Source organism: Danio rerio, chromosome 9 (assembly GCF_049306965.1).
Source record: "Danio rerio strain Tuebingen ecotype United States chromosome 9, GRCz12tu, whole genome shotgun sequence".
Lineage (NCBI taxonomy): Eukaryota > Metazoa > Chordata > Actinopteri > Cypriniformes > Danionidae > Danio > Danio rerio.
The window spans coordinates 30,013,283-30,032,198 of NC_133184.1; the positions used below are offsets into that span (position 1 = coordinate 30,013,283).

Genomic DNA, 18,916 nt, shown 5'->3' on the forward strand with positions numbered 1-18,916 from the left:
AGAGTGAGAGATTGGGGGTTTCAAATGGCACTTGATATGTGATCGGATATGTACGGCATGTTGCTTGCTAATGAATTTGATTGGCCTGTTCCATATTCATTTGGTAAAGTCTGGAGCATGTTGGCAGAAGAGAGTTTCATTTGTAATTTTCAATTTGTCACTTTGCACTGTATTTTAAAATAAGACAGTTACAGTATGTGTATCTTCAGTGTTAAATTTGAAAGCTGAATTCATATATTGATGAAGAAAATGACAGGATGCTTTTGTTTTTGTCCCTGTGTTCTTGTTGTTATATCACGTTTGGTGACTGAATGAATCAGAATTGTCTTTTTGTCAAAGCAAAAACTGGAGAGAAGAGCAGTTTTTCATGACTGCTATCTGTGAGGAAAATGGAAATGTAACCCTTTCAAAGCTTTTCTAGCTGTTTGCACATTGTCAGTAATAACCCCATTTGTGAAATTGTGGGATAGTACACAATGCTATTATGACACTGTAGCAATGCACCTTATTTTACAGAAACTCATACGAACAATCGTCACACACAGGGACCGCTTCTTGCGGACAAAAGTGCCACAACCCACAACTGATTGTACATTACTGGAGAGAAATTGATTCATCTCCTATTTTGTCAAAATTTTGGCATGACTTTACATTTTAACAAAGAAAATTTGTTGGAATGAGAGGAAATCAATTGAAAATGGCAACTAAAATGGTCAAACTGAAGAAATGGTGTGTGTGTGGGTCTGTGTACGTTTGTGTGTGTATATATGTGATAGAAGAGCTGCCTTCAGCAGGCCTCAAACCAAGAGAAAGGCACCAACTTTTCATTCTGCACCAACTCAGCATTTCTATGCTGAGAGTTTGTGTATTGATCATTAAGCTCCGGTGGTCCCCTAAGGGGAAACTCTGGGATCGTTTAGTAAAGTCTGCCATGATTCTTAACATGTTACTGCTGAATCGTAATCTTCCCTCCACCCTCACAGCCATTAAATCAATGCAGAAGAGTAGGGTCAGTAAGGGAACGCCCTGATTGCGACGCCACGACAGGCTTCACAACCTTGGGGATGATGATATGTTTTTTTTGTCCCCGCGATTTAGAAGCTGATTGTTAACACCAAGCTAGACCTAGGCCCGGTTTAGCATAATATACTCGAGTGTATCAACAAGCTCTCAATTGCACGTCTGACGTCTGGATGGAACGCAATCCTACAAAACAACAATTGCTAAAACCCTGCTGTGAAGATTTTGGTGCAAAACAAATAATGCTGAGAGGCAAGCTGTGCATGTATGTGTGCGAGTGTGTGTATCTATCTGAAAGAGGCTGCCATGCAGTGTTTCGTTTTTAACGCTGTTCATTAACTTGGTAATTATGGTTCTATTTTTTTCTTTAGTTTTTTTTTTTCCAGGAAAAAGCCAAGAGCAAAGAAACCATTCTGTCTGTGTTGTGATGTGTCTGTAAAAGAGTTTTTTATGTGTTTTTTGTTTTCTGCTTTTTTCCCTCCAAAATGTTTTTTGTTTTTATGCTTTTTTTTTTGTTTTGTTTTTGAGCTTTTTTTTTTGACAGTATGAAAAAAAGCACAGAGAACATTGAAAAAATCAGTGCAGACAATGGATACGAAACAGGCAAAGTTTGTCTGGGCTGATGCCACCAAGGTCTTTTGGATCCTGATCCCAGCAGGTGCTCCAATCTGAGAGTCAACGTCCTGCCAACTGTCCCTCCCCCATTACGTCTCCTCTGTTGGCCTCCTACAGTGCACTGGACGACTATGTTCTTACACAGGTGCCAATATCAACACAAAGCAAAAGAACTCTTTCCAGTGTCAAGAGCATCACACAAGGTCTGTGACAATTGGTTAACTTTTCCCAGATCAAGTCGGTGCAAAGCAAAATGAAAAACAGAAGACTTCTGTCCTTTTATACCAAGCCAGCAATCCCAATCTTTTTTGGGGGGGGGGGCTTCTGTTCCCGTCTTACGCTTTGAATGTTTTGTTTCAGTGCCAGATAGCAGCCACTGAACCTTGTGCATACAGAGAAGGCCTCAAAGTTCCCTCTCGTTGCCCGTATGTGCACATTTTCGCTTGTTTGCAAAGCAAATTTTCACCTTTCAGAAGTTTAAGACATTTTTAGCTCAGAAGGAAAACAAACCATCTTTTTTAACACTGTCTTTAAACAAAAAACAAAGGCAAGAAAGTGTCGCTGCGCATCATTTCAATCACCCGTGAGGTGACGGGTGTGAAGAGCAGAGAAGAGTTCGCTCCTGAGCGAAGAGTACGAGAAATCAGCACACATCCTGAGTGTTGCCGTATTTTTTCTTTATCACTTTTCCCCAGGCAGAGCCTGCTTCCGGGGCCAGGCGTTGCATTTGGCCACTTATTCCATTGGTCACTCCTCAGAACGTATTGGCAATGTTGCTTTCCGTGTTTGGTTGTTTGCTGTATACAACATAGCTGCAGGTTGGTTATTGTGATCTGTCCTTGGAAAAAGAAATTGAAACTCCAGAATGTACAATGAACATGATTCTCCAGTAGAACCATTAGGCTATGTGATGAATGAAATGTGCGTTTCCATTTTGTACATGAAGCGCTCAGTTTCCTGTTCCATGCTAGTGGTGTTGTACTGTACAAAAAAAAAGAATGAGGGGAGAAAAGAAAAACCTGGTGTTTGGCAGTGTCTGACCTCCAAGCTAGTGCTCGGTAAGGCATGGCTAATCGCTGATGAAAAGGCTTTTGGACTGTCTTGAGAGTGTGTAGAATCCAACAACGCTTGCCCACGCTGCCTTGCATGTTCCTCCTGGTGACGTTTGCAGCCAGACCCCTCTTGTGCACCCAAAGTCTGTTGTGAATGTTCCCGTCTGGATGGTGCACACCTGTTCTCCTCTTCGTTTTCTCTCACTCTCTCTCTCTCTCTTTCTCCCGTCTTCCTCTGCCTTAGATATGTCGCTTCATGTGCAAAGCCAAGTGATCAGACCTGGAAAAACATCTGTAAGGAGAGAAGAAGAGACAGAGTTAGCATGGATACATTTAAGGAAAGCCAGTTATCATTGAGCTAAAGAGGGTATGAGTCTGAGTTTCTTGGAAGACGTGTGGCGCCTTTGCAGATGGAATAGAGAAAACAACATTTGGCGTTTGGGGAAAAAAAATGAATTTTTAAGCATAGCCAGCTTTTTGCTCTAAAACTGGTGACAGATCGTTTAGAACGGATATCTTGCCAATGCAGTTAGCAGGGAAGTCTGTGCCGAAAGAAGTCTTTTTTTTTTTTTTTTTTTTGGGAGTGCGACCACAAATCCCACCAAGCCTGTTTAAATAAGAAAATATATTTCGAGGCTGGAGGTGAAATGGTATTGTTTAAACTGTGGGACTGCATTAGTTTTGTAGCACTTGAGTCATAGCGGTTGGTTTCTCGTCGCGGGCCATGGGCTTTTTTGTGTCATCATCAATTAAGATCACATGTAACCACTGCTGGTTAGGAGCAATACATAACTGTGCCTAGAAAATACTGCTGCAATGCCATGTCTGCTTTGCATTTATTAGGCTGTGAGGATTACTATTACAGCCATAGTTTTGAAAGTGAATCTTAACTGGAATGAATATAATCTCGGAGAGTGGAGACTTAGAAAGGAGTAGAGAATTATAATTTTAATTCGCCTCTGGCTGTATCCATTATTAATTAGTCGAGAGCCACAGTGTTAACTCCTCTGTTGCTTTTTGGATGGGAAGCAGCCAAGATGGAAATTGGGGTGAGATGAGGGTGCATATATACAGGTAGACACCGTTAGTTTTCAAATCAAGAGTCATCTTGAGGAATTTGTACTTATGTCAGCTACAACATTTGTGGTTTTCCCTGGTTATTTTGCGGGAGTTTATTTTTAACATCTAACAGATTTACAATCATTCCTTTTCTCTGTATGGAGCTTTAAAGGGGTGGTCCAGAGTGTATTTTTCAGTCTTGGTTGTGTTTATAAGATGCAAAGTAACGTGTGTTCATGCTTCATTTGTAGAAAATCATGTTATTATATCCAGTGCTTAATTTGTGAATCAAGAGGTCCCGGAACAGATCGAGGTAACGGATCCTGCGTGTGTTATCCGAGGATCGAGAGGTGTCTCGCATAAAAGTGGAGAGCAGGGTGGGGGGTTGGTTAGGCATTGGATGACAGAGGAGTGTTGCGGATGCAAGTTATGAGCCAGGGTAGGGGTTTGTTGTCGCGGACGAAAGTGAAGAGAGTAGGGGAGTCGCGGAAGAAAGTGAACAGCGGACGAGGGAGGAGGGCGGATAAGGAGGTGAATCAGTAAAAATGAGGTGCCGGATCAGATTTCAGAGGTGCCGGATCCGGATCCGGATCCAATGTGTTCCGGCACAAATTTAGCCCTGATTATATCTCACTTTAATTATATACAGCTACTCAGCTAACATGAAAACGGCTGTCAAATTTTTTAGTTTCTCTGAAAGGCTGGCCCTCAAGAGGCTCTGATTGGTCAGCTAACATAATGTGCTGTAATTCCTGGATTGGCTCCACGTCACCAGGAAAAGCATCATGCGCCAACAAGCATGCTCTTTTGTGCAGTGTAAACACTGTCAGTCAAGGTAGCTGTTAGCCGTATTAGTTTGTGCCTGAATCAGAGAAAAAAAATAACAGAGGACACAGCTGAACCTCACGCCTGCTCTCTAAAATAAAATCTGACAAGTGTCTTTCACATATATTCTGGTTAATGTGCAAGTAATATGAAACATTCTCTTATCTTTTGCGAGTTTGTTATTTGAGATGTATAACCCACAGAAAGCAGCCGCACAGAGAGACAATGCAGTGCTGGTAAAGATTGTGGATGTTCACAGAGATTTGAGTTTGCATTGAACTTTGAGCATATCACATTCAGAGATGCTGTTTATGTTCACAGAGCTACATTTCACATAAACTAAAGTTTAAAATATGATATCATAGTGGACCATTCCTTTAAGGCAAGTAATTTGATTTTAGTTTTCCAAGACCAGTCATAGCTGTATGACCAATGAGGGCTTAACAGCAAAACAGCTCCGTATTCTTTAAGCACTGGTCCCATTGAATGCACACATTAATTAATGGAAGCAATAATTACTTAGTCCCACAGTCCCAAACTTTGATTTGAAATTGTGTAGGAAAATACAGTATAAAGACAACTGTACTGTGAGACTGAGTAATTAATGCTTTTAATGAGGATAAAAAGCTACAGTTATGAGTTATGTGAACAACACAACCAAAATGATAATTATTAAAAAATAAAAAAAAACTAATTGTTTAAAGTTCGAATACTTATAATACTTCGAAATATTTTTCACATTTCCTGCAATACACACGTGTGCATGCAAATACTTCAGGGGAAAAAAGAAATATGATGAAAAATATTTTTTAGAAGCAAGGCCATTTGAAAATATGCTATGCTCGTGACAGTATCAACTATCCCTATTCCTTGCTTCTTATATACAGTTAAAGTCAGAATTATTAGCCTCCCTTTGATTTTTTTTCTTCTTTTTTTATATTTCCTAAATAATGTTTAACAGAGCAAAGAAATTTTCACAGTATGTCTTTTAATATTTTTTATTCTGGAGAAAGACTTATTTGTTTTATTTTGGCTAGAATAAAAGCAGTTTTTAATTTTTTTTATAAATATTTTTAGGTCAAAATTATTTGCCCCTTTAAACTATATATTTTTCGATAGTCTACATCAGTGTTTCTCAACCAAGTTCCTGGGGGACCACCAACACTGCATGTTTTGGATGTCTCTTTTGTCTTTCACACCCAATACAGGACTTTCAGTTTCTGTTAATCAGCTGTTGATTTCAATCAGTTGTGTTTGGTTAAGGAGACATGGAAAATGAGAAGAGCTGGTGCTCCTCCAGGTTCGTGGTTGAGAAACACTGGTTTACAGAACAAACCATTGTTATGCAATAACTTGCCTAATTACCCTAACCTGCTTAGTTAACATAATTAACCTAGTTAAGCTTTTAAATGTCACTTAAAGCTTTGTAGAAGTGTCAAAGTAAAAAAGTGAAAAATATCTGGTAAAGTATTATGTTCTGTCATCATAGCAAAGATAAAAGAAATTAGTTATTAGAAATTAGTTATTAATTAGTTATTATGTTTAGTAATGTGCTGAAAAAAATCTTCTCGGTTAACAGAGAAATTGGGGAACAAATAAACAGGGGGCTAATAATTCAGGGGAAGGCCGGGGGGGTTCTAATAATTCTGACTTCAATTGTATGTGTTTTTTTTTTTGCACACTTTGACTAAGTATTGCAGTATTGACCAGTCACCATCTGTTAGTGGATTTGAATGATGTGTACATTTCACTTTCATCAGGTGTTTACATTTTTAGCAGAATCAATGACACGTGCATCACACAATTTTTTTTTTTTTTAAATTTGCATCCATCTAGGTGTGAAGATTTTTCTTTTAAGGTGTGTGTGTGTGTGTGTGTGTGTGTGTGGAGACAGGGCAGAGCGACTGGACAGATGGTCCTGTGACTCACTGTAAGTGGCTGCTCCACCAGCTGGCACACCCTTAGATCTCATAACCCTCCCCCCACCTCTCACTCAACCCCTCTCAACACCCGACAGGGGGCTGTGCTTGATTAGGCAGGATTAATGATGCCCAAAACACTGGTGTGAGTGACTGTGAGACAGTATGACTGTGTATGTATTGGCTGACTGTATTTACTGTTAGACTGCCCATGACTGCTGCTCCTCATAACCATTGTGATGCTAACCCAAACCTGTGTGCAGTCAGTAATTACACCTAGAAGATAAAAAAGCACTACTCCTGTTTTTCCAAACCTGGATGCCTGTTTTTGATTTACATATATTTAGATTCATGTTTTTTAATATAACCTAAAATGACCCATATTGTTTAAGGTTTGCTACAGGTAATTTAAATCAGCATGGGTTTTTTAGGACCCACTGACTCGTAATTTTAATCACAATATTTGCATTGCACAAATTCATATTGGAATAATATTAATACTGGGCTTTGCAAAATTGAGCAATGGTAAATGCATACTAGATCCTTTTTTAATACTACCCAGCAAACAATTTTGTGTTTAATAGACGTCTAATAGACATCTAAACGTATACAGCTTGGCTAAAACGAGGCTAAACTTAGGCTGTCAGTGAAAATCTTATGGACGTCTAAGAATAGGCCAATACTAGACTGTTTATTTGATGACTAGTCTAGTTTTGGCCTATTCTTAGACGTCTATTAGATGTTCACTGACAGTCCAAATTTAGCCTTGTTTTAGCAAAGATGACTATGTTTAAACGTCTATTAGACATCTATTAGACATCTATTAGACATATTTTAAAAACAAAAAAATGCTTGCTGGGCATATTTATATTTGATTTCTTTTTGCTTATTTTTTTTATTCTAAGTAATTGTAAACAATTTTTAACATTATCTATTTTAGATTTTTAAATATCTAAATATATATGTTAGTAATTTGTCCAAAGTCATGTGCTGTAGGTGAAATGAATAAGCTAAATTGCCCGTAGTGTATGTGTATGAATGCAAGAGTGTATGGTTGTTTCCCACTGTTGGGTTGCTTCCGGAAGGGCATCCGCTGTGTAAAGCATATGCTGGATAAGTTGGCGGTTTATTCAGATGTAGCGACCCTTGATTAATAAAGGGACTAAGCTGAAAGAAACTGAGTGAATGAATGATGAATGTTAGTAATTTTACAATTTTTCAAAAGCAAGACTGCTTTGAGCTGACTTTGAAATTTGAGATTTATATTGAGCCAAAAGGTTGTGGGTTCAAAACCTGCTAGAACAACAAAAATAACAGCAGTGAGAAAACAACAAGCTTTTTTCTCAAGCTGTTTGAATTTTAAGCAAATTTGAAATTGCTTTAAATGATGTTACACCAAATAGTTTTTATATTTCGCTTGAAGTAGCCTTTCATGCAAGACACTTAACCTCAGCTTATTCCAGAGGGAGCATCTCTGCAGTTTAAGACAGATACATATGTCTGCCACTATATCATAAATCAAGAAAGACATGCAGTAAAATGTGTGCTTCTATATATGTTCAGTTCTGTTCTGCAGTGATGTTACCACATCTGCAACTGCCTTTGTTTAATAAGGACATAGCCATATAAATGCAACAAACCACAGCAGCTAGGTGAATTGTAATGACAAAAAGACAGCTTATCATCTGCTGTACAGCTTTTGGCAGTTCAGGTGTTTAGCTGATCAGAAAGTGGACAGCTACAAAAATGAAGGCCATGATGGCCAATTTTGCACATTTATTTCAACAATATGCACTCTAAATCACCTTTTGCCCGTGGCTTATTTGATCCAGATTCAACTGGGCATCAGATGGTACAACACAGCCTCCTTCCACCATTCCAGCATATTATTCTTGATTGTTGTCCCAGTGAACAGTAATAATCTTTCACAACAAGGACACCTTCACATTCTGGTAACATTTATATTCTTTTTTTCACTATAATTCAATGTATTTTTAAATCCAAAATAGATATGCTCCCCGAAAGTAGGCTTGGGACTATAATGGGTTTTAAGATTTACCACAGTGTGTAAGGCCCTGTTTACACGAATACGTTTTCCAGCCTCAAAAACGAAGCATTTTGGAAATGCTGAAGAGGACATTTTTTTTAAAATGCTGCTCTGTGTCAGTGTGGACTGGGAAAAGGAGACATCTGAAAAAGGAGGCATGGCTGCCGACATTCGCACTACCTGATTGGGTCTTTTTCTCAATATCAAGTACACAAAGTTCAGACTTGCATTCTTTCCTTGTAAGTTCAGTCTCTGCAAGTTTATAAGGAACACTAGATGACAAATCAGGTAAATCTTCAAATGTAAAGACAGTGTACAATATATAACGCCATTCACCCTGGCTACATTTCATTTATCTTAAAAATAAAATGAAAACATAAAGCACTCTTTTTAATTGTTATATTAAAAACTTAAACATAACATACACCAAAAATGTTATGGCATCATGTACATATTTATGACCATCAGCTTCACTGAATGCAAATTTATAAATTTCATTTTCATTGAAAAATATGAAACATTAGGCTCGCTGTGTGGTTTTGGCAACGTGTGCTTGATGTCAGGCTATATGCACAATAAAGATTATCAGAGGAAATGCATGATGAAATACGAAATAGCCGTCTCTTTTGCTGAATAAAATATTCTGTAAACAAAAATAATAATCAATATTAACAACTACAAAGAGATGAGATCCAGCGGCTGATTTGGGATGGACTGGCCGATGTTCGGCGACTCTAAACCAGGAAGGTGTGCTCAGAGTTACCGCTGACTGCCTGGAGCTCGGACGCGTGAATATGCTGACGCAGCTTTCAGCGCATGCCAGAGTGTGTGTATGGTCACATGATGTGCATTTTCATTGGTGTAGTGTGGACAGAGAACTTTTCAGAAACGCCGTTTTAAAACTAAAACATATTAGAGTAAACAGGCCCTCAAAGTCAAGGTTTATTTATAACTATATTTATTTAGTTTTTTTTAGGGGGAACAGTATCTCAAGCAGACATGGACCATCCACATCAAAAGCTAGTGGTCAGCCCACGATTCAGCAAACATTTCGCTAAATAAATTGCCTAAACAGACCTAAACAGAGCAGTGGCTTACTTTTATATCCAAAGATATAAAATTGTAAAGAAATCTGTGTTTTTAAAACTAATGAAGAAAGCAGAAGTCAATGATTTAGTTTAATTATTTAGCCTGACATGTTTACTGATCCAAATAATTGTAATGTTTCTTAAAATAAAAATGTATTGTGTTCAATGAGAGTTTTTGTTTTTTTACCCAAACATTACAAAAAAAAACAAAACATATTTTAGAGTGATAATCAAAATATTGTGAAAATCAGCCCGGCCCATGCCTACCCAACACATTTTCCAGGTTTAGTGCAAAAGATTTATAAGCGAGAATGCTGGGGGTTTATCTGCAGCAAGAAGTGCTTGGGCTAGATTCCAAATTCTGAATATGCCCTTGTTTATACCTGACATCAGAGAGAAAGAATTGCCAATGTAGATTTGCTTATCCAAACGGGCTCCTCCTCCTTTTGTCATGCAATAGCTGCCAAACACTGAGTAATGAGTGTAGGGACACAGATTTCCCCATGTGTTCCCCCTGAGAGTTCACGAGCTCTGCTGTGCCCGGGGGAAAGCGGCGCTGTTCAGGTGTCAGCAGCAGTCTGTAGAACAGAGGCCGTCCCAGCCGTGACTCGTCCGCTGGGAACGCAATAGCTTCATTGTGATGGAGCAGCAGAGAAATGTTCAATGGACAACTTTTCAAAAGGCTGCGACGAGGTTGGTTTGATGCCGACGGCGAGACAGGGAGCCGTGTCTAATTGTGCTTCCACCTGGAGCTGGCTCAGTGGGCACGCGGCCTCCGCTGTGTAATTGCTGCCCGCATGCCAGGCCCGAGTGACAGCTCCCTAATACTGTCACCTGACAGGCTATCACTCTTCCTCCCCATGCTAATGCAAATCTCTCCTTTTCTCTGCTGCTTCGGTGTCTCTTCACCTCTTTAACACCAAACGCGTTTGAACACGCTGCCTCTGCATCGCCTGGATGTGTGTGTCAAAATGTAGCTATTAATAATTAAATATAGTTCCATAGTCATGTAAAACCTCAAAATGTAGAGGAACTTTCCAGACTAAAATTAACCTGATATTTTTCATACTACTTTTTATGGTTCATTGAAAAACAACTCTTTAATGGTGATTGGACTCCCAGAGAGCAGTTTTTCTGCCAACAAAATATTTGAGGAAAAAACAAATCTAAATTGCATCCTAAATTTGCATGCTCCAGCGCACTCAAAGTGTTTTGTATTTTGCTGGTGATTGCAAGCTACATACTTAAGCATGTGGACTTAGTAAGTCAATATTGATTCACAGACTTTTTCATTGTATCCATTTGCATTTAACACCAAGTTTTATTTATTGCTTCTTGAAGTAACATGTACACTTTCTGTACCACATGGGCATTGTTGTCTGCTATTGGTCAGGTAAAATGTATGTATGTCTTTAACTCAGGCCCATAGCCAGTGGTGGTTAGGGTGGTTCGAAAGACCCACCCCCTCACTTATAAAGGTCCAAAAAGTGTCCTATACATGAGCTCATTTCTTCAATTTTGACTGCTTTGCCATCATAAATTGTGAAAATAACTCATCGAATAAAGCTTTAATACAGAGAAAAATATGACGTAAGTGACGTCATCTTTCACTACTGACCATCTGTATTGTTGTTCAATTGTGAAAACATTTTACAAATAACTTTTATTCTAAGTTTGGGACCTTATTCTTTAAAGAAAAAAATTACAAATAAAAAGCTGTGATGCACAAAAAGTCATTTTTGAAGCATATACAAGTATATTTTAATACTAATAAGGCTATTTTTGTTTTCCAGGAATTTTCAGATGTACTTTTTTTTACAAGAGAGGCTAGAAAAATTGTGAAGCTCTACGTTGGTTTTCTTCTTCTTATTATTATTATTATTATGTAATTTTTTTTTGTTATTCAAGTGGCCAAATTCTAACTGAGGAAAGTTGAATGTGCTGGCGTGTTTGTTATTTGCTAAAAAATTGGCGACTTAGCCTTAATAGGCAGTTTTTAATTTAAAACTTTAGCAGATTCCTTTATCTTTTCCTTATGATATATGATAAAATAATACATATAAATATAATTTTTTTCATATTTTTTATTCTAAATATTTAGGAAATGTTTTTGGTACATCATAAAGTGTGGTTATGATGGCCACCCGACAAGCTAATCCAGAAATAAATTATGCTTAAAATGTCACTAAAATGCAGTATTCAAACTATAAATACTTAACTTCGTAATGAAATAGAAAAAAAGGTCCACTTTTTGAAAAAAAAAGAAGCACTCCTTTCACCAGGCTGGCTGTGGGCCTGTAACTACTGCTCATTTCAACCATTTGTACACTAACAATAGCATTTGCATCTAACTATAAAGTTTATATTTAATTAATATTCAATTTAATTAACATTATTAAATGTTATCTTTATCTAATGTCAATTTTAATGCCATATTTTGGACAAAATAAAGTTAATATATCCCACTTATAGTCCATAATGACACCAAAATAGTTTTTGCACTATTGCATTGACCAGAATTATAATACTAGTGCATTGCTAATAGTATGCAAATTGTGATTATTTATTCCACATAATGTCCTACAAAAACCGCTTACTCCATGCTGATGTTTCAGCATACAGGCAAAAAAGAAAAAAACAACCCTCATCAAATATGCTGTGTCTTTCCTCTAGAGCTCTACGTGCATCCATTTCCTCTCCTGTGCCTCTCTCCATCTCTTTTATATTACTGTTATGTAACTCCTCTTACCTTGGAATGCATACCCATGCCTATAACTTCTCTTTCTCCCTGCACTCGAGCCACAGTGTGGGCATACGCCGTACCGATGGGAGGACGGAGGAAAGTGGAACAGAATGTGAGAATGAGATATTCGCAGTAATTCGGTAATGGGTATCACAGGACCAGACTGTGAATGAGTTATTCAGCAGGGAACCGGGCCTGTGCTAACTTCCAATGAGCCCGATGCAGCACTGCTATGTGCATGCCATCAGAGAGAATTTAAGAAAACAAGAGCCGAAGGGAGGGTGCGATGGATTCTTTGAGAGGGAGAGAGTTTAGTCCTGTGGTCTCATAACTGGAGGAATTTGTTTATAGGCACTTGGGGACTGTGGACTAGCGTGGTTGAGTTTGTGTGTGGGAGCGTTACAGAATTAAAAAGGGTTAAATTCATGCATGCTTGCTTACTTTTATTGAAAGCTAGTTTTGGAGCTTTTGCTGTGCTTCTCTTACCTGTCGCAGTGGTTGCACTTGAAAGGTTTGGCACCAGTGTGTTTGCGGTAGTGCCTCGTCAGTTCGTCGCTTCGTGCGAAACGCCATTCACAGCCTTCCCAGGAGCATTTGTAAGGCTTCTCACCTGCATGCACAAACACACATCATTTAATCCCCCCTTCACCATTCACACACACCTGTACACAGATGGTGCGCCTCTGGAGCGAGGCTGCTGCTGTGCCACTGTGAGTACAGTCAGCAGTTCCATTATCAACATCATTCATTACTGTTTCTCTCAATCACATATCCTAGCCAGCCAATCGGATCACACCATTTATTGCCCAGTTCTCCAAATTACAGCGCTGTAGCTCAAACCTCCTGCATTCTCAGTAGTCAAATGTAAAATATATATAGAAAAGAAAGAAAATGAAACAGATTTTGATTCAATCAAATCACTGTTTTACATTTTTTCTTAAACTGAAGAGGGGCTGCATAAATGTGCTCAGTCACCATAACAGAACGAATTCATAACCCAAAGTCAAGTATCCAAAATGAAGCCATTTGTGCTAAATGTTCTCCACCCTCCCAGTAAGCTCTGAAATTCAAATGAAGTTAAACAGATGGGAAAGGAGATACCAATTGTTCCACATGCCGTATTTTTATGCCTCAGATTTAAAATATGGCCTTGAGTGAGGAAGGAAGGGGGGGATTTCAGCACCCGAAGAGAGGGTCCCGGCACAGTGGCAGTGTTCCTAGGGAACAGAACAGGCTTCAGCCTGGGGCCTGGGTGGGAATGGGGAGGGTGTCGATGGCACTGATTCAGATCTGGAGGTGGTAATGATAATTGGGGTCTTAATGATGCTTAATGGGAAACAATGCCGTATTCACAGCACAAGAGCTGCCAGGTTTTCAAGCAAATGTTGTGTGCACCAATGTTACTAACTACAGTACAGCTCCATTTAAAATGAATGTTGCCCAATTTGAAAAAGTTATTTATTTAATTAGTGCCTAACATGCTTCTTAAGTAGGCTGACCACCAGGTAGGATGGCGATTTAGGGGTTTTATATACTGCATGTAATTTTTTGCATAAATATTTGTTACATTTAAATAACATGTTATAACAAAATATTTAGGTTGGCTTGATAGTCTATTACAGTCATATATATATATATATATATATATATATATATATATATATATATATATATATATATATACATACATACATACATACATACATACATACATACATACATACATACATACATATATATATATATATATATATAAGGTTAGGTAAGTTGATAGGTTATGCATCATTGCTAGCGTGTTCTGGGAGGTTGCTATTAGGGGTGTACTGTAAGTCAGACGTCTCATCACAATATAATATAGCATCAATACTCTTGGCCAGTGATGAGATATTTGATAATACAAAATTGTATGATTAAATTCTGATTGAGTCTGTGGCATAACTTTGAGGTTCTAAGTGAGCTGTACATTTACCAGAATGTTACACGGAAACAGTGCAGATACTGATTAGACAGAGAATGGTCACTATACACTTCGTTGGATTTGCTTCAGGAGATACCAGACCCACTATATTTAAATAAACAGTCACGAAGAGCCACTGTAGGATTATTTAAATGATGGTTTCATGCAAGTTAACATGGCTGCTTCATGATCAGTAAATGAGATGCAGATGTTCCTCTTGTTGTGAAACATCTGTCCTAGTATTATTTATAATCTGCTCAGGAGAGGTGAAGTTCGAGAGGCATGAAGAAAAAAAACTTAACTGTTGTCTCAAACTTCTTTATATGAGCCCACAATATCGCATAGGTGTGAAAACAGGACAAAAAGGGAATTTACACACTTTCAAATGTTATTAAAGAAATTAAACAAACAAAAAAAAAAAAATTAGCAGCACAGAAAGTCTTTCTATCGATGCGTTCACACACACAAGAGGAACTCTGTGTGTTCCCACAATAATAACATACTTACTCCCAGGCCCGTTTATATCAAAGTTGATATTTAGCCACACCATGTTGGTGTTTCGTAACATCTATTTGTTTCGAGGAGGACCCAACAATGATGGCATACAATTTAAAACTATATAAAGTATAAATTTAAAAAATAAATAGGGGAGCTAATAATTCAGGGGGGTTGATAATTCTGACTTATTCTACAAATAATCAAGACGTAACACTTCTATTTTCAAAATATATTCATTTTCTGTTTCTTGTCCTGTCTCTGTAACTCTGTTGCACTGTAGAAGCTCTGTCACGAAAACAAATTCCTCATATGTTTGAACATGGCATTAAAGCACTTTCTGATTCTGATAATATTGTCAGTATATTAAAAATAATCAAGACAACACATCGCATGCATGAATGCATTGTTACACCCCTGGAAGCTACAATGGTTCCTATGGTACTTCTATAGGGGTTGTAGTAGGTAGATTTATTGATTTTAAAGATCAATAATAAAAATCAATGATTAGTCATTAGCAATCCGTTTTTAAATCAAAATATCATACAAACCATTGTAAACTGGCCTGGAGTAGCAAGGAATTCAAGCAGTTCTACGTTAGTCTTTCAAGAATGTTTCTGAACCTCTGTGACTGACTCTGAATACTGACGGAGAAAATCATAGAGAGGAATGGAAATGATTACAGGCTGCTATTTTCCTTTTTTGTAAGGAGAAATGATCCAATAAGAGGTGGGGAAAGTGGAAGGCATTCCCTAGCAATATTTCATATCCTAAAAATGTATGCAGCTCTTATGGGAGCACATATTGCTGTTATGAAATCAAAGACTTTTCATCTATTTATCCAGTCTCGTATTTTAGCTTTATGATGCAAGATGAGGTAAAAGATGACATAACATCGGGTGTACCGCTACATTGCTCGGTCGGTCCTGAAAGTCCTATGATGCAACGCAAAGTAAAGAATGACACTGCAGGGTTGACGAGGAAAACGGCTTCACGTAAGGTGTCTGGACAGTCTCTTTTTCTATCCCCTAAAGATGTATTTCTTGACTTTCGATGACAAAGAGTAGAGGATTTTTAAATATAATACAATGTCCTTGGCCTTTTTTTTTACCAGTAGTTCACCTTTGGGAAAACAGCAAACAAGCAGCAGGCTTTCTTTGACATCCCTCATCTTTCTTTGCCAGGCAAGACGCGACCAGACAAACAGCAGGTCAAAGTGCCTTGAGGTTTATTTTATTATGTTTGCCTGTCCTTGAGCTCCTTCAATTTATAAAATCAGTTGGAGGAAATATAGCTACGTCTGCTCTCGGGTGTGTGACTGCTACAAGTGAGCAGAAAGAGCATCTCTGTGTCATTTGAAGAGTGGCGGGGCCGCAGGTGTGAGACAGCAAACGTTTCGCACTACACTTTCAATAATTGGCCAAAGACCCCCTCGTGCTTGCTCCCTCCTTATGCCGTAGCCCCCTTCCTCCCCCTCTTTATTTTGTTCCCTCACTTGCTGTCTGACAGCAGCAAGGCAGGCTTGGACCTGCAACCACGGCAACCATAACACAGGCCAATTATAACTTGGAGAGTCAGGGATGCATGATGGAGTCTCCTAGCAACCAGCTGAGAGAGAGAGAGAGAGAGAGAGAGAGTGTTAAAAGGAGAATAGAGAGAGAGGCATCCAGTCGGTATGCAACCTATGGACACTCCGCAATACCAACCAATTATTGCTTGCTTTAGATATGCATGATGTAGTTGCCTGGCAACCTCAACTGTACCCAAAGAGGGTAGCAGCAAGGTGGGATAGGTTTAGACTATTGGAGCTTCTATTGGCGTCTAGAGCTGCAAATAATCAACCTATTACAGTCTTTTGATATGGTCTCCTAGCAACGGGTTCCTTCCAAAACAGCAAGTTCCTTCCCTCGCACTAGTGTCCTAGGTGTGTATGGTGCGCTTAATTACATTTTCCTCAGGACAGAGTGCCGGCAAGCTATTATTGTCTGCAAAGTTTAGATTTCAGTGGCAGGGTCCAATTATCATCCATTCATTTCATCATCTCCAGTGGCTCATGTAGCTTTTCAAAACAAGCTCTCTGATTGTAACCCACTTTTACCTTGCAAATCCCATTCAGGGATGTGTTATTAACTACTGAAAACACTGTTGACAAAGCAAAGTAGGGCTATGTCATTACCACATGGCACAGAGGCTGCTCTGTGATTGATTGTAAATGATTGTGTGCATTTTAAAACTTTATTTGAGAGACTTTAGACACCCAATCGAATGCATTAATGCATTCATACAATCAGAATAAAAACTCCTCGATTCCTTCCAGAGTTGGGTGTAATTCTAATTCTAATTACTAGGCCTGTCACAATATCTATTTTTTTGTTTTAAGATATATCACGCCAAAATATATTGTGTTAAACAATATTATTGCCATTTTAAGACCATTTTATATAATGCCACAATATAGTACACTCTTCCAAAGAATATTTCATTTAATTATATTCATTTTAACAATTGAATAATTAGGCGCTGGAATCAGAATGTGAAAACACATATCCAAAGTAAATAATAATATTATTTTTTTTAAAAAAGTGCAATTTAAAAAGTAACAGAGTCTGCGATATCTGGTACCAGATCTGTTTTCAGCTGTCAGACACCCACATGAAAATGAACTATAGTAATTAATAGTAAATCCAAGCGTCTTTTTTTTTTTTTTAACCATACTGACACTGACACCTAAAGAATTGTTTTTTTTATGCATGAGCTATATATATTGCATCACCAAAAATTATTGAGGTCATAGGCCTACTAATTACATTTTTGGGGGACCCAGTAATGTAAGGCATTTCATTTGTGTAACTAGATTACAGTTACTAAAGTCAATGTAATTGCGTTGCTTACATTACAAATATAGTTTTTGGAAGAAAAAAATGCTATTAAATCACGTTTTCTGTTGCAACGTCAATAAGCATGCACTTTTAAATTGCTGGAGAACGCAAGCTGAAATGGTTGCTGCTAAGAGTGGCTGTTTCCTTAAGTGGAAATTCAGACATTTTGATTTCATTGAGCGTAAAAACAACAATATTGCTATGAAATGCAGTCTATGTCAAGTCTCAAAAGATCTTTTGACTGCTTTTAACTCGTCCAGCAACTTATTGAAGCACTTGAATCGAAAGCATTCCACGACAATATTTGTCACCAAGGAGGACACAGGTATCCAACAATCAACCTAAACAGGCTAAATAGAATTTTTGTGCAAGACTCTGAGTGAAGGTATCTTCTGAATGTGAAGGGAAGGGTATCTGCACACGGGGCCGTTCACATTGCATTTTTTGTGGGCACACACATATTAGGTGTGCATATTGTGTGCGCTCGCATTTCCCAGGTTCACCCAGTTGAAAAAAATATGTTTTTAGCTAGAGTGGTGGAAATGTCCTATAATTAGGCCCACACGGAATCTGCACGAGCAGAAATCCACAAATTTCCACAGATTTTTAGCCCTTCATTGAGTCTATGTATTTACTTTCTATTTATTCAGTTTTTAAAATAATTTCACGAATATTATTGTGACATAATAATAGAATAAATAAAATGTGGAAAAAAAAAGAATATAAAGAAAATTTTATGTACAATACAATAAGTCTTTTTGTAGATATATTATACGAATACGAGAGACTTGCTTTGTTTACCAAATAAGTGGATCTAATTGAATTTGCATTTTAAACATAAGTTAAAAATGTATAATTTTTTTATTTATTTAATATATTACGTTTTTAGTTAAGATACTACTAAAATTATTTCGGAAAAATCCAAAGATTTTCTTTTTCTGCAGAAATGGCAAAAAAAAAAAAAAAAGATTCTGTCTGGCCCTAGCTTTAAGACACCATCAAGTTCAAATACATGTAAAACATAGCACGATTTATTTTACCAACTGAGTAATGTGTAAACTTGTGTTTTTTATTTAAGTCTACATTAGTCTACAAGCCGACATTAAATAATCAGGCTATTTCCTTGGTAAAAGTTCTAAATTGAAACATGAATATCTAGAATAAAATGCGGTAGTGTGTGCAGGTTACACCAGACATATTGACACTTCATTGTTTAT

General features: G+C 37.8%; 1 protein-coding gene and 1 long non-coding RNA gene across 2 annotated transcripts in view; one reads left to right on the forward strand and one right to left on the reverse strand.

Annotated features, from left to right (window-relative positions):
• Window positions 1–18,916, forward strand: part of LOC141376143 (uncharacterized) — a 139,513-nt gene that overhangs the window by 23,707 nt on the left and 96,890 nt on the right. The gene's annotated exons all lie outside the window — the stretch shown is intronic.
• The window catches only part of klf7b (Kruppel like factor 7b), a 53,564-nt gene continuing 36,197 nt past the window's right edge, over window positions 1,550–18,916 (reverse strand). The window contains 2 exon segments of the mRNA NM_001044766.2: window positions 1,550–2,979; window positions 12,855–12,978. Coding sequence (NP_001038231.1) covers window positions 2,928–2,979; window positions 12,855–12,978 — 176 coding nt within the window. The 3' untranslated portion in view covers window positions 1,550–2,927.